Source organism: Pinus tabuliformis, chromosome 7 (assembly GCF_031772625.1).
Source record: "Pinus tabuliformis cultivar Carrire ecotype Pingquan chromosome 7, CPIR1, whole genome shotgun sequence".
In the NCBI taxonomy this organism is placed as follows: Eukaryota; Viridiplantae; Streptophyta; class Pinopsida; order Pinales; family Pinaceae; genus Pinus; species Pinus tabuliformis.
In genome coordinates, this window is record NC_142293.1 from 1,273,538,161 (window position 1) to 1,273,554,391 (window position 16,231).

Sequence of the window (16,231 nt, forward strand, 5' to 3'; positions counted from 1 at the left end):
CAGTAATATTCCTATTAATGAGGCCATTGACATCGTTAATTGTATCACGGATCCTGATACTACGTTTTTAGTTAAGATTTGCCTTACCTCTACTTTCATTAGTTTTGAGGGAGAATTTTATGAACAAACCTATGGTGTTGCTGTGGGTTCCCCCCTTTCCCCTATGGTTGCCAATATCTTTATGGAATTCTTTGAATCCAAAGCCTTGTCATCGACACTTTTCCAACCTAAGTTGTGTAAAAGGTTTGTGGATGACACGTGTACAGTTTAGTCTCATGGTAAAGAGAAGTTAGAGTTATTTTTCCATCACCTTAACAATTAGTTAGATTCCATAATGTTCACCATGGAAATTGAGGTTGATGGTAGCGTTCCTTTGCTTGATGTTCTCATTTCAAGAAAGGACGATGGTTCTTTCTCTCCCAAGTTTTTTGAAATAAAACTCACATAGAGCCATATCTTCATGCAAATTCCCATCATTTCCCGGCCCAAAAACTAGGTGTTCTCAACACCTTAGCCACTAGGGCTTTACGAGTTTCTGATGATAATCATATTAATGATGAAAATGGCCCACCTCCTTAATGTATTTAAAAAGAATGGTTATAACAAATCCCAAGGTCTGAGAGCTTTCCATAATGCGGAAAGAGGACCTAAGAAGAGGATCAATCCCAAGGATCGAATTTATGGGGTTCATATTTCTTTTATTCAGGGGACCACGGACAAAATCACAAAGATATTGAAGAAATATAATATTCCTTATTCCTTCAGACCCCTTCGCACTACTCGAAGTTCTCTTCATTCTGTCAAGGACCTGGTTAACCCCAAGGATGTGAAGGGAGTTTATATTATTCCTTGTTCGTGTGGGACTCCTTACATTGGAGAGACTGGTCGATCAATAAATTAGAGGATTTGTGAACATGCTGCGGACATCAAACATGGGAGGTCTCGCTCCTAAGCCTTGGCAGAACATGTAGAAAAGACCAATCATCTCATATGTATAGAAGAGGCTAAAATCATAGCTAGGGTTGACCATTTTCGTCATCATAAATTCAGGGAGGCCTTAGAAATTTAAAAAAGGCCCATTAATCTTAACAGAGATGATGGTTGGATCATCAACAGGTGTTGGATCCCTACCCTGATCTCTTATATATATATATATATATATATATATATATATATATATATATATATATATATATATATATATATATAAATAATATAGATATTAATGTAAATTAATATCTATATAATAATAATAAAATTAAATAATGTCTTCATTATAATTTTATTAAATTTAATAAAATCTTTATTAGTAAATTAAATAATATCTATATTATGATTTTATTAGATAAATAATATCTATATCATAATAATAATTAATATTAATAAAGGGCTAAATTCGTTATTTTGTTTTTATAATTATTATTCATTTTTATACGTTTTATTAATATATTTTATTACAACATTTTAACTATGAAAAAATTCTTAAAAAATAAATAAATAATAATAACAATATTAATAATAATTAAAATCATTTTTAGTTAAAATTAAACAAATTAAAATAAAAAATAGAAATAAAATAGAAAATAAATAACTTAGTCAAACTAGCTATTTTTTCTAACAACTACTTAGTTGTTCTCTTCGTCTATTTATTTCAATGCCTGGATCTGATTCATCATCTTGTCCTGAAGATGAACCACACTGGATGGTTCAAAACACGTCGACGAAATTGCTCCTATGTGATTTTTTCCAAAAGAATTTGTTAAGATTAATATGGATCACAGAAGTCTAAACCCAGAGATTTTATTTATTTTACTCAAGGTACAACATGTTTAATAGGTTTATCTTATTATAATCTTATTTATCTATGATTAGGACAAAAATATTATTATTATATTATGTCAAAAATAATTTTTAGAACCAAAAAACAACTAATTCTTAATTTTAAGTTAGAAAATTTAAGATTAAAATGAATAAATAAGTTACAGAATAAAAATCAAAGAGAAGAAATAGAAAAACCAAACAGAGGATGAGGGTGAAAGGACCAAAGATAATAATAATAAAAGGACAACACAAGGGGGTGGCCAGGATGAAAGGGGAGGGATCCAACAACTACTAATTTCCAGTCGTCATCCCTATTGAGATTTCTCAGACTTTTTTCGATTTCTATGGCTTCCCTAAATTTCCGGTGATGAAAAGGCACAATCTTAGCAATAACAAAGGCTTCCTCAATACATATGTGATGCTTCACCTTTTCCACATGTTCTGCCAGGGCGAAAGACCGGGTCCTCCCATTTCTTATGTTGGTTGAGTCCGCCCATGTCTTATGTGGTTTCAGAAGCAAAACAAAAAAGACACAGAAAGGTTGGGAGTAATCTGGACTAGATAAGATGGGAGCTTCTGCAATGGCCTTCTTAATCTGATCAAATGCATACCTAGAAGGAAAATTCCATTTGATTTCATGATCCTTTTCTAGCATATCAGTTATTTCCTTAACTATTTATGCATAGTTAGGGATAAATCTTCTTAAAAAATTAATTTTGCTAAGGAAATCTTGAACTTCCTTCTTGTTCCTTGGTAGTATGAGTACCTGAATTTTTGAGACTCTTTTAGGATCAGTGACTACTCCTTATTTGGAAATGATATGGCCAAGAATTTTTCCTTCTTGAAGTGCAAACAAAAACTTCTTGGGATTAAGAGAAATCCCAAATTTTTTGCACCTGTCAAAACCTTTCTCGAATGCTTCAAATGCTTTTCATCAGAGTTGGAAAAGACATTTAAATCATCTAAATAGATAACAACAAATTTATTGATCTTACCTACAGATGCAAGATCCATAAGACGTTGAAATGTTTCTCCAACATTAGTTAACCAAAAAGGCATCTGATTATATATGAATGTGCCCCATGGAGTTGTAAATGCAGTTTTTTCTCTATCTTGTGGACTAACCATAATCTGGTTATATCTGGAGAAACCATATAACATGGAAATTCTTCGGGCTCGTGAAACTTTCTGAAGTAATTGATCTATCTTAGGTAATGGATAATTGTCCTTCACAGAAGATTTATTCAAATTCCTAAAATCTACACATAATCTAATTTCACTATTCTTTTTCCTCACGGGAACTAGATTGTCTACCCAATCTGAATATCTTAATGGAAGTATTATTTTAGCATTTAGTAACTTCTTTAGTTCTTTTACAATTACAGGAAGAAGTACAAGATTAATTCTCCTCAATTTTTGTTTGAAAGGTTTTTCTTCTGGTTTTAATGGAATTTTTTGTTCAATAACAGATGTATCATAGGTTTTAAATTCGTAGTGTGACCAGGAAAAAACATCTTTGTGGGATTTTAGGAGGGCTAAATATTCGTTTTTAGCTTCCATTGACAGGGATGCAGAAATTTTAACGTTTCTGATCTCTTCAAAACTTCCAATGTTATAAATTTTAATATTTTCATCATGTGAATCAAAAAGTGTATTTTTGGGAACATCATTATGAACAAAGAGCTTCTCAAGAGAGATTAACCCTTTCAGAATAAAATTGTTAGAGAGTAGGATAATGTTATGATCAACAATTGTAGAATCAAATTGTGGTGTTTGACCTTCAATATCAATTTCAACATTATTGAGTGGTTCTTCCTCAATTTGCATGTTTGAAAATCCATCTATGACTTTCAAAAAGGATTTTAGTTACTCGTCATCATAAAATTTTTTCCAGTACTTAAGATTGTCATGAATAGATGTTTATACTTGAGTTGAATTTGATACTGGAAAAGCATCTTATCAAGGATTTTAAAGGAAATTGCAAAAATAAGTAGGGAATCTACATGCATGTTTTGATCTCTAGGAATAATAGTAATATTGAATGATGAAAATAAATTTTCAATTAAATCCCAAACTTCTTTCCTATAAGATATCAACCTTGGACGCTTGGTTTGACACTGATTCCTAACTTGTCTGACAATAAGTTCAGAATCACTGTATACACTTAAGTTCTGTACCTTAAGAATTCCTTCTTAGTCCAATCCTAGTAGAAAAGATTCATACTTTACTACATTATTGGTTACCTAAAATTCAATTTTGTAGGATTGGGTAATGTTTTCTTTATGTGGAGAAATTAATACAATTCTAGTTCCTGCTCCTTCCTTTGAGCAAGAACCATCAAAGTATATTCTCCAAATATCTGTTTCAATGCTTTTAGGTTGATTAACAATATCTTTGATAGATGGTTGAGTATTTTGTGAATTATTTACAGATAGTTCAAAACCCCAAAGTCTTGATAAACATCACAAATAGGATGATTCCTAGCCTAATCATCTCTACAAACAGTGTTCATAAATTTGACTTCTGTATACAACCTGAGATGTTCACCCCCATAAACTAGGATTGTGGCATAAGACATATCCATCTGTAAGCTCCTTTCTAGTTTAGCACAACAAGATCTTGAAAGCAGCATGCCAAATTTCAGAGGAATGTTAGTGAATGCTATGTCTAAAACCACACCTTTGACAGGGATCTAAGCTAAGGTTACCACCAAATCTTTAGTGAGTCCAAGACAAGGAAATTTATTGGGGTCAAAAGTGTCAAGATCATGATAAGTTCTAGTGACTTCTAATTGCAACTGGTCCATGATCACTTTAGGCATTCGATTATGGGAAGCCCCAAAATATAGCATACAGTTATATAGCAGGAAATCATGAATTTTTAGTCACACAAAACGGTGGTACATTCTCATCTATCATGTCAGAACTAGGACCAGAAACTACTGAGGGTTTTTCATCCTGCAGGCTTATCACATTCCCTTCAGCATCCACACTCGATGATGAAATCCATTTTTAAACTTGGTTCTTATACCCTAGATTTTTTTACAGTTCAACTAGGGGAATTAGTATTTTAACCCTTTCTAGTTCTCTTTCAACATTAAAGGTTGTCAAAATAATTTTATCAATTTGACTTGTTTCACCTATTTGATTTAAGGGTTGAATGATAGTTGTCTGGGTTTCAACAGATTTTATGTGAGGTTCATTTTGTATGGGACCCTTTTGAGATCTACCGAGTCCTTCCCTAGGTCTAAGATCATATGTTCTATTTAATTCAAAATTAGGAATTCACAGAAGGCTTGTAATTTAGAAATTTGATTGTCTTCTTGATTTTGGGAAGATTGATTTGAAGGGTGAGGAACAATAACACTATGTACATATGTAGAATCAAAATTATTTATGTCTTAAAAAATTAGAGGACCAATATCATCTGGTTGTTGGTCATCAATCATCAGAGGAGGTTGGATCTGTTGATTAATGTTAGGACTCTGTAAAATTCAAGTTTGGGGTACTCTTTTAAACTGATTCTGTGGTCTGACAACAGTTTGTTGTATGGTTCTAGGCTGAGTTTAAATCTTATAAATTCTATTAGATAAGTTTCTAAGTAAATATGTTATCTCGTCTATTTTTTTATCATCATTTTTGGACTTTGAGGAGGATCCTTCCTCTTTTGACTTGATTTTTCTTTCAACCTTTTCATCTTTAGCTTTGAGTTTAGATGAAGTTGGTCTGTTAGCCTCAACTTCAATAACATTAGTTTGCATGTCTTGAAGGGTGGGAGATATCGTTTCCCTCAGCATGACTATAAAGTCATCATCAAAGGCTACAATAGGAGGTTTACTATCAAGGGGCATTTTGTGGTAGATTTTATTTAATTGTTTAGTGAAATATTCCATAGGTTCTCCATGGTTCCTTTTAAGTTCTTCAAACGGAATAAGGAAGTAAACCGCATCCCTTTTTACACCCCACTGATTCTTGAATATATATTTTAAATCATTCCAGGAATGAATTGAAACAACCCGCAATTACCTGAACCATATGCTAACATTTCCCTCTAAAGACTAAACAAATAAACACATATAAACATCCTCGTGCTCTACATTCATATTATCTGCAAAATATAAAAATGTAGCTAGATGATCTTCTGCAATCGGACTAGATTCACCATTATACCTGGGCATCTTTTTCAAATACCCATGAGGAAAATTATTTAACTGGTTGGGAACATGTAAGGTGGAATATCTTGAACTATAGGTTGAAATGCCATATTTGAAGATGCAGAAGAAGATGATTCAATAGAAGTGGTAAGAGATGATGTAGTGGAGGATGATGAAGAAAGTGGTGAGGCAGTGGGTGAATATGGAGGTGTAAAAGTGGGAGGAGGACAATGGTAAAGTGGAGGAGATCTAAAAGTTTTCAAAGGTGTTTTTATTACTAATTTCTAAACTTTTGTTTCAACCTGCTATTTACTTTGAAGCAGTGGCTTTGGATATACAGAGAAGGTTTCTTCAGGTTGGGCAGAACTGGATGGGAATATATAATGAGTTGGTGAGATAAAATCAGTTGGTTTTAGCTCTGGTAAATGTACATCTAGTTTTTCCTCTGACTTGGGAGAATTTGAAAATATTTCAGGAAGTTTTTAAGATTCCAAAGATTGGACTAACAGAGCTGACTGCAGATCAACTCCTTTAGATAAAAGCTCGAAAACCCTAGGTGTTAGATCAGCCAAATCTAATTGGGATGAAGAAAAGGTGAAGGGATCAGAAGCTGGAATATCTTGAGGTCGTAATGGTACAGAAGAAGAAGCACAAGCTTCAAGTCTCCTTCTAAACGAGGCCTCTCTCACCAGTCTCTCAGGATCAGATAAAGGAGATATAATTTGAGAGCCTGAGTGAGATCTGATATGTTTTGAAGGAGCCAACTTGGTCAAGTGGATTCACCAAGTGAATTATTTTGAACCTACAATTTCTTTATTCACCTTCAAGAAAAAATTTTAATCATTTTCCCAAGGAAAATAACACAATTTTCGCTCCCTGACAGTGATGCCAATATGATGTTGTCCCCTGGGATGACTCTAGGTTAGTTAGGCATGCCAGAGCATCTAAAATATTTTTTTGCTTTTAAATTTTATGGATGAACAATGATATCAAATATTTAAAACATGTTCTTAAGACTTAACAATTACTAAACTAGATGAAAGGGCTTCTATTTGTCTAGCTACATTTAATTCATTTAAAGTGAATGAATAGAAGAATATGTGATGGTATAACTTGCTAAATATTCAAAAAAAATATTTGATTGGTTATAAGAAAAGAATATAGGGAAACAATGTTTCCTGTAGAAAAACAAATATTCAAATGAATGAAAATTTGTGTGACAATTAATTGATACAATGGAGTTTATAATAAAAAATAATCTTATAAGCTAGCCCCTAGTTATTGCTGATAACTACATGGGGGAGTTAAGACCGACTGATACCGAGAGGGGGGGTGAATCAGTATTCCTTAGCAATTAACACTTTTAAATACTTTCAGAGCATTAGGTAATCTTCAATTATCATTAATGTTTATGCAGTAACAACCGTGAATAAAAGAACACAGGAGGCACACAAATTTTAGGTGGAAAACCCCGTCCGAGTCAAAAACCACCGAATGCTTTTCTAATAATTCTTTAATCTTCAACTCCAATTGAAAAGAAAGCCCCAACTTCCTAGAATCTAGAAAATCATTCTTCTCTAGCTCCCATTGGATGGATGCTCCAACGCCTGTGATTCTTCAGTAGTCAACTGAATGGATGCCCCAACACCTACTGAGCTACAACTCACCCTAGAACCACCCTACCACCATAAAGTTTTCATAGGCTTGAACCTGTCAGTGACTTCATGCACCAACCTAGAACCACCCTACCACCCTATAGAATAATAAGAGAAGAATGGACTCTCGTACAAGGGAAAATGGTCCACTTTACAATGATATATAATGATGTAGAAGAAGAATACACCCTAGACCATGACCCCAACTATGACACAACCACCTAATGATGATCCTAGACCTTCAGACATTGCCTCTTCAACTCTTGGCAAATAGACCCTTGTAGAACTTTTACGAATATGCTTTTACAATGACTCTATACAATGATACTTTTAAAATGTCTGTATGCAGTGCTACTCACTTGAAGACTTCATGTGGTAAACTTCATGCTGCTGTTATGCACCTTGATTGTTGCTCTTGTCATGCTACCCTTTCTAATTCTTTATAACATTATATTATGCATTGAATCTTCTCTTGATGAATATATAATACCTATAAAAAGTCTTCAAGGAAATACCTATGACATGATAATAGCAAAACTTACCTCATCTTGTAGAGCACATGTCAGTGCTAAACAAAAACAAAACATTAGAATACAAAGAACCTAATGAAATTAAGAGATGAACATGCATATACAAAATATACTTACCTATAGCTTACCTCTGCTACAACACTTTGCTGCCCTATAAAGTCTGGTCCTTTGCACCCCTTGACAACACTTGATCTAGTTTTTCTTCCCTTCTAGGAGCACGATATTTAATCTGATATACCCCTGTGATTTCAGATCCCCAACATGTGATCTTCAGTCTTGTAGAAAACATATAAGTCTTCTTTCCAATGCCATAGGTCAGACCTGATTGGGACTCTTCAAGGCAAAGTTATGCCCAATCTCTCACAATGACCTAATTATGTACTAGTTCAGTAGAGGAAACTTGTACGACAAGCCACGTGTCATTGTTTCCTCCTTCGGCTCTAAAATTTATACACAAAAAACTATATTCCATGCACTATCCACCACCTGTTACAGAATTCCAATCCTCTTCTCAGAGAGAGAGTTATGACGATTTTCCCAAGGTCACTTCTTTGAAATGAAAATCGGGAGATTGCAAAAACCCTAACTTCCACAGATCATATCTCTAAAGATATATCGAAACAAGATCACAAATTTGGTCATGACGTTCATCAGGATTTTGAATCAAATGGGTTTTAATTTTAGAATCTAAAACTTCGCATAAATGAAGTTATAGCAAAAATCTCAAAATCGATTCATTTAGAGGATATATGAGATTTATATTTATAGAGTTGAGAGGGGCTTCTGTAGAGAATGTTGGAGGGATTTCGGGAGCTTAATAAATTATTAATTAATGACTATTCAATGACCAAAACCAATTATGAGTGCCATGCCACAACCCCATAGGGTTTTATCCCACTAACTGGGGTTACTAACTTCAAACATGAATATCCCTCAAACCATGAAAAGTTACTTGGCGTGCCATATATCAATGGAAACATCTCAATGAGTAGAATCTATCTATAAGATCCTGGACTAAAAATAGAGTAATTTTTCAAGTCAAAATTCCTTTGCAATATCAAGGTAGCCCCTGGTGCTGCTTGGGTTAACATCAATGACAACTTCAAATCATCTTTATATCAACAATCTACCCCTTTGGCATTGATGGCAACACACGTACTCCCCATGTGATGAGGGAACCTCTTCCTATTACCTTCTCTCCCCCTTTGACATCAATGGAAAAAGGCAACTCCTCCTGACGCACAACCATTTTGCGGAACTGCACACACTTCCACTCCCCCTTTATTTTCTGAATAAGGGAAATCTAATGAGAACTTGGGAGAATCCCAAGCTTCTGGCAAAGATATTCAAATGCTTCACGAGGTAAAGGTTTAGTGAGGACATCAGTGATTTTTTTTTTGTACCAACATATTCAAGTTTGGTATTCTTTTCAGCGACTTGTTCTCTAACAAAATGATATTTTATCGGAATGTGTTTTTGTTTTAATGCATGACAGGATTCTTGGAGATGTTGATGGCACTGACGTTATCACAGAACATGGGAATAGGCTCACTGAATTGTATTTGAAGATCATGCAAAGTTTGTTTCATTGAAAGGGCTTGAGTACAACAAGTTTCCTCTACAATGTATTCTACTTCTGTTGTAGATAACGAGAATGAGGTTTTCTTTTTACTCAACCATGATATGAGAGAACCACCTAGATAGAATGTTGCTCCACTAGTACTCTTACGTTCATCAATGCTTCCTGCCCAATCTGAATTTGTAAAGGCTTGAATAATGAGATTGTTGCCCTTGGGATACCACAAGCCATATTTTGTTCTGTGCTTTAGATATCGAAGAATTCTTTTGACGAAAATAATATGTGATTATTTTGGTGCTTCTTAGAATATTTATACTTGTACAATTGCTTGCATAACATCTGGTCGAGAGGCTGTTACACATAGAAGACTACTAGTCATAGATCTGTACAACCTCTAATTCACATCCTTAGATGAGTCGTATATGCTCAATTTGCAACATGTTACCATCAGAGTAAGGAAAGGTTTGCAATCTTCCATTTTGAATTTCTTGATCATTTCCTTGATGTACTCAGCTTGACATATAAGTATTCCTTTCTCCTGCTGAGATATTTGAAGCCCTAAGAAGTATGTCAACTCACCAAGTAAAGACATATTGAACTAACTTTGCATATTTGTAGCGAAGTTCTTACTTAGTCAATCATCATTGCTACCAAATATTATATCATCCACATATACCTCAACAATTGTTAAATTATCCTTATCTATTTGTACGTAAAGATTGCTATTAGCAGTACCTTTCTTGAACCCTTGTTGATGTAGATATCCATCAAGAAGAGCATGCCATGCTCTAGGAGCCTTCTTGAGACCATACAAAGCCTTATTTAACCTGCAAACATAGACTTATTTTTCTGATAGTAGAAAACCTTGAGGTTGTTCGATGTAAACTTCTTCTTCTAATTCTCCATTTAGAAATGCGGACTAAACGTCCATTTGGTAGACTTTTATTTTTCTTGAACATGCATAGGCGAGAAACATTTGGGTGGCTTCCATTATAGAAACTAGTGCAAATGTTTCATCGAAATGAATTCCTTCCACTTGTGCATAGCCTTTGCAAACCAATCTTGCTTTGTTTCTGGTAACCTGTCCATCTTCATTTAATTTTCTCCTGAACACCCATTTAGTGCCAAGGACATTTTTATCTTTTGGTCGTGGAACTAATTCCTAGGTGTTATTCTTCTCGATTTGATTGAATTCTTCATTCATAGTTGCTATCCAATGTTCATTCTGGATGGCTTCCTCAAAACTATTAGGCTCAAAAGTTTCTAGAAAAGAAATGTGAGCTTGTTGTGATGAACGAAGTTGTCAACCTTTTCTTGTTCGAATTCCTTCATTTATGTCACCAATGATTTGATTTGATGGATGGCTCTTTTGAATCCATTATTTTTTTCTCTTTGGAGGAGCTTCTTGTTGTTGTTCCTATATATCTTGTTGATCATTATTTACTTCTTGGCGGTTGATAGTTTCTTCTTGTTCTAGAATTTTCTTTGTACCTTTTTCAGCCTCTGTCTCAAGTTTCAAAGATTCTAGATCCTTATCATTATTTTTTAGAACATTATCTTTGTCAAATGTAACATCTATGCTCTCCACTATATTTTTTCGTCTAAGATTATAGCATTTATAGGCTTTTCTTTTTCGTGAGTAACCAATAAAGATACCTTCATCAACATGCGATTCAAACTTACCCAAATTTTGATCTTCTCTTTTGATATAACATTTGATTCTGAAGATTCTGAAATATTTTACATTAGCCGGTTTTCCTTTCCATAATTCATATGGGGTGTTATTGCAATTATTTCTATGAAGACTTTTGTTGATAATGAAGAATGTCTTATCAATTGCTTGAACCTAGATTTTTCATCCAATTTTGAGTCCTTCAACATTGTTCTGCCCATATCCTGTATGGTTCTGTTCTTTCTTTCAGCAACTCCATTTTGTTGAGGTGTTCATGCTGTTGAAAATTGTCTTTTTATTCCATTTTCGTCATAGTATTGTTGAAATAACTTGGAAGTGAATTCTCCATCATTATCTGAGCTTAGACACTTTATTTTTAAATCAGTTTCTTTTTCGACCAACTCCTTGTAGATCTTGAACCAATCAAATGCTTCAGATTTTTTCTTTAGAAACTGATGGTTGTCATCCTGGTATAGTCATCTATCTCTAACATGAAATATAATTCTCCATTTGATCCTTTTGTTCCCATAGGACCACATAGATCAGTATATATCAATTCTAATGGATGTGATGTAAAGTGTTCTCTTGTTTTAAATCTACATTTTGTTTGCTTTCCATGCCAACAGGCCTCACATAATGTGTTGGAAGGTTTTGAGATTTTTGGAATTTCTCATACTGCTTCCTTTTTTCTTATCCTGACAATATTGTCAAAGTTTATGTGAACCATTATTTTGTGCCATAACTAGCTTTCATCTTCTTTAGCTCGTAGACATCCTTTAGTTGCTTCATCCATAACATATATGTCATTTTGAGCTGACTTGCTGTAGCCGCAATTTTACCATATCTGCCTTTCCTGATTTCACATTCTGTGGAGTTGATTAGCATTGTGTGTCCTTGATCACACACTTTTCCAACACTGAGCATATTATGATTCATGTTTTCAACCAATAGAACATTCTTGGCTAGAGCCTCTTCGCTTCCGAGACTGATGGTACCTGATCCTATAACATTTGAAGATCCATAATTTCCAAAGGCCATGGTTCCATCCTTCTTCTCTTTCAAAGAAACAAATTTCTTTCTATCTCCAATCATATTCGTTGAGCAACTGTTATACACATACCAAACATCTTTGTTGTTTTAAGCCTTGAGAGTGAGAGCACAATTATCTTTGTTATTCTTCTTCCATGTTCGTTCGTTCTGTGGCTTCGAAGATTCTTTTGGAGGATTTTCAAGTCTGTAGGCTATGGCTATGTGTCCAAAGTTTCAACATTTGTAACATCCAATATCACTTCTTAAATGTTCAAATCTATTGATGTTTCGTTGAGCCTTGGGAGGTTCATATTTGACAGATCTCTTGGAATTGTATTGGTTCCTATGGTACATGCGACATTATACAACTTTATGACCAAATTTTCCACATGAGTAACAATAACCATGAAAAAAAATTTGGTACCTAGATGGAAATATTCATCGGGGAATTGTCTTCCAAGGTTGTTCTTGCGAATCTTGTTCAATGAAGTCTACATGCCTGTCAGATCTCATATGTTCATTGTATTTTTTTGTAGAAGGTCCTATTTCTTCCTCTTTGTAACTGAGGCTAGTTCTTTCATTGTAAGATTGTTGATTGTTTATGAGTTCTTCCAACGCCCTTGAGCTATTGGCGTAGTTTTGGAAAAATTTTCCCTTTTACACTTCCTTACGCAGTGAGAATACTTCGGCTTCTAATGCTTTCCTTTCTCGGTTGCTTTCTTCCAACTTCTTTTGAAGTGACTCTTCAATACATTTGTGTTCTTCAACTTCAATTTTGAGACCTTGAACTTGTTCTTCAAGAGTAGTGGAAGGGATCTTCTCAGCCTTGAGCTCTTTTATAAGCTTGATTACCTCTTTAGAAAATTCTTCTATGGTCAACCCTTCTTCTTTGTTGTATGATACCTCTTGTTTATTGTGCTTGGCCATAAACAATACTCTCTCATTGGCTTCTTCTTCTCTGTCATTGTCTTCATCAGATGATGAGCTATCTTCTTTAGAGGGAAAGTTCCTTTTGAATCCTTTCTTCTTGCCTTTCTTGTTGAATTCCTTAAAGCCTTTCTTTCCTTTTGAGTTTCCATCACTTCTATTTGGAAATTTTGCTGCGAAATGCCCAACCTCACCACAACGAAACATATCAATGGAAGTTTACCTTTGAATTTTCCCTTAACAATTTTCAGTTTTCTCGTAAAGTAGGCATATTCTCCATCTAAAAAACCTTCTTCATCATCTTCCTTTTCTTTGCAGTTGCAAGTCTTTTCCTTTGAAGGTTGTTTGTCCTTATTGATTTTCTTAGATGCAGCGAACACAATTTCTAGATGAGAAGTACCCTCTTCTTCATCAAGTCTCATTTCATATGTTATCAAAACTCCATGTAATTCCTATTTACTTAGTTTGTACTCTAAGACCGATACCTTTGGGTTGAATCTTTCTCGTAACATTCTAAGAGTCTTTCGTATAATAGTCTTCTCATCAACGGGCTCTCCCAATCCTTCAAGAGTGTTGGTTATTTCATCAACGTGTTGGAAGTATGGAACAATGTTGTCATCTTCTTTCATTCTAAGTTTCTCAATTTTTCTCTGTAGATTTGAAGCTTTGCTTCTTTCACATTTGAGTCACCTACATATATATTCTCCAGCTTTTTCCATACATTTTTGGTGGTCTTACAACCCAACAACTTATGATAAGAAAATTCAATAAGTCCACTGATAATAATATTCTTTTCTTTTGCATCATTTACCAAATTCTTCTTACCTTGTTCATCTGAAGTTGGTGTAAAGCCATTTTGAACAATATCCCATGCTTCATAACCTTAGGCCAAGAGATAGACCTACATTCTTCCTTTCCAAAGTGCATAATTATCTTCATTGAATAGAGGTACACCATTCTTGGTATGCTCCATGACCTCGCTCTGGATGTTAAACTGTTATTGAAGGAACCAAGCTCTGATACCAATTGTTGGAAAATACTAAGGGGGGGGTGAATCAGTATTCCTTAGCAATTATCTCTTTTAAATATTTTCAGAGCATTAGTTAATCTTCAATTATCATTAATGTTTATGCAGTAACAACAGCGAATAAAAGAACACAGGAGGGAAAACGTTTTAGGTGGAAAACCCGCTCTCAGTAAAAAACCACTGAATGCTTTTCTAATAATTCTTTAATCTTCAACTCCTATTGAAAAGGAAGATCCAACTTCCTAGAATCCAGAAAAATATTCTTCTCCATCTCCGACTAGATGGATGCTCCAACGCCCGTGATTCTTCAGTAGTCGGCAGAACGGATGACCCAACACCAAATGGGCTACAACTCACCCTACCACCACCCTACCACCTTGAATTTTTCACAGGCTTGAACTTGTTAGTGACTTCATGCATCAGCCTAGCACCAACGTACCACCCTATAGAATAATAAAAGAAGAATCGACTCCCGTACAAGGGAAAATGGTCCACTTTACATTGATATAGAATGATGTAGAAGAAGAAGACATACTAGACCATAACCCCAACTATGACACAACCACCTAATGATGATCCTAGACCTCTCAACACTACCGCTTCAACTCTTGGAAGATATACACATGTATAACTTTTACAAATATGCTTTTACAATGACTTTGTACAATGATACTTTTACAATGTCTGTATGTAGCAATGCTGACTTGAAGACTTCGTGTGGTAAACTTCTTGCTGTTGTTCTACACCTTCATTTCTGCTCTTGTCATGCTACCCTTTCTTATTCTTCAGAACATTAGATTATGCATTGAGTATTCTCTTGATGAATATATAATACCTGCAAAAAGTCTTTAAGGAAATACCCATGACATGATAATAGCAAAACTTACCTCATCCTGTAGACCATATGTTAGTGCTAAACAAAAACAACAAATTAGAATACAAATAACCTAATGCAATTAAGAGATGAACATGCATATACAGAAGATACTTACCTGTAGCTTACCTTTTGCTGCATCATTTTGCTACACCTTACTCTTTGCTGCCCTAGAAAGTCGGGTCCTTTGTACCCCTTGACAACACTTCATCATGTTTTGCTTACCTTCTAGGAGCATGATATTTAATATGATGTATCTCTGTGATTTTAGATCCCCAACATGTGATCTTCGATCCTATAGAAGCCCTCTAAGTCTTATTTCTAATGCCATAGGTCTGACCCAATTTGGACTCTTCAAGTCAAAGTTATGCCCAATCTCTCACAATGACATAATTATGGACTAGTTCAGTAGAGGGAACTTGTACGATGTTCCACGTGTTATTTTTTCCTCCTTCGGCTCTAAAATTGATACAAGAAAAACTAAAGTCCATGCGCTATCCACCACTTTTTACAAAATTCCAATCCTCTTCTCAGAGAGAGAGTTATGACGATTTTCCCATGGTAACTTCTTTGACATGAAATTTGGCAGCCTGCAAAAACCATAACTTCCATAGATCATATCTACGAATATGTAATGCACCAATATCTCAAATTCGGTCATGAAGTTCATCGGGATTGAAAATCAAATGGGGTTTAATTTCATAATCTAAGACTTTGCAGAAATCAAGTTATAGAGAAAATTCCACAATCACTTCTTTTAGATGATATATGACATTTCTTTTTATTGAGTTGAGAGGGGCTTCTATAGAGAATGTTGGAGGGATTTTATGAGCTTAAAAATTTACAAATTAATAACTATTCAATGACCAAAAGAAATTATGAGTGCCATGCAACAACCCCATAGCGTTTTATCCCACTAACTGGGGTTACTAACTTCAAACATGAATATCTCTCAAATTGCGAA

General features: G+C 34.5%; 1 protein-coding gene across 1 annotated transcript in view; it reads left to right on the forward strand.

Moving 5' to 3' along the window:
* The first annotated feature begins 562 nt into the window (after positions 1-562).
* The window catches only part of LOC149252110 (cytochrome P450 750A1-like), a 31,161-nt gene continuing 15,492 nt past the window's right edge, over positions 563-16,231 (forward strand). Inside the window, exon 1 of the mRNA XM_089454078.1 lies at positions 563-884. Within this exon, the coding sequence (XP_089310204.1) occupies positions 563-884 (322 nt within the window). The remainder of the gene's footprint in view (positions 885-16,231) is intronic.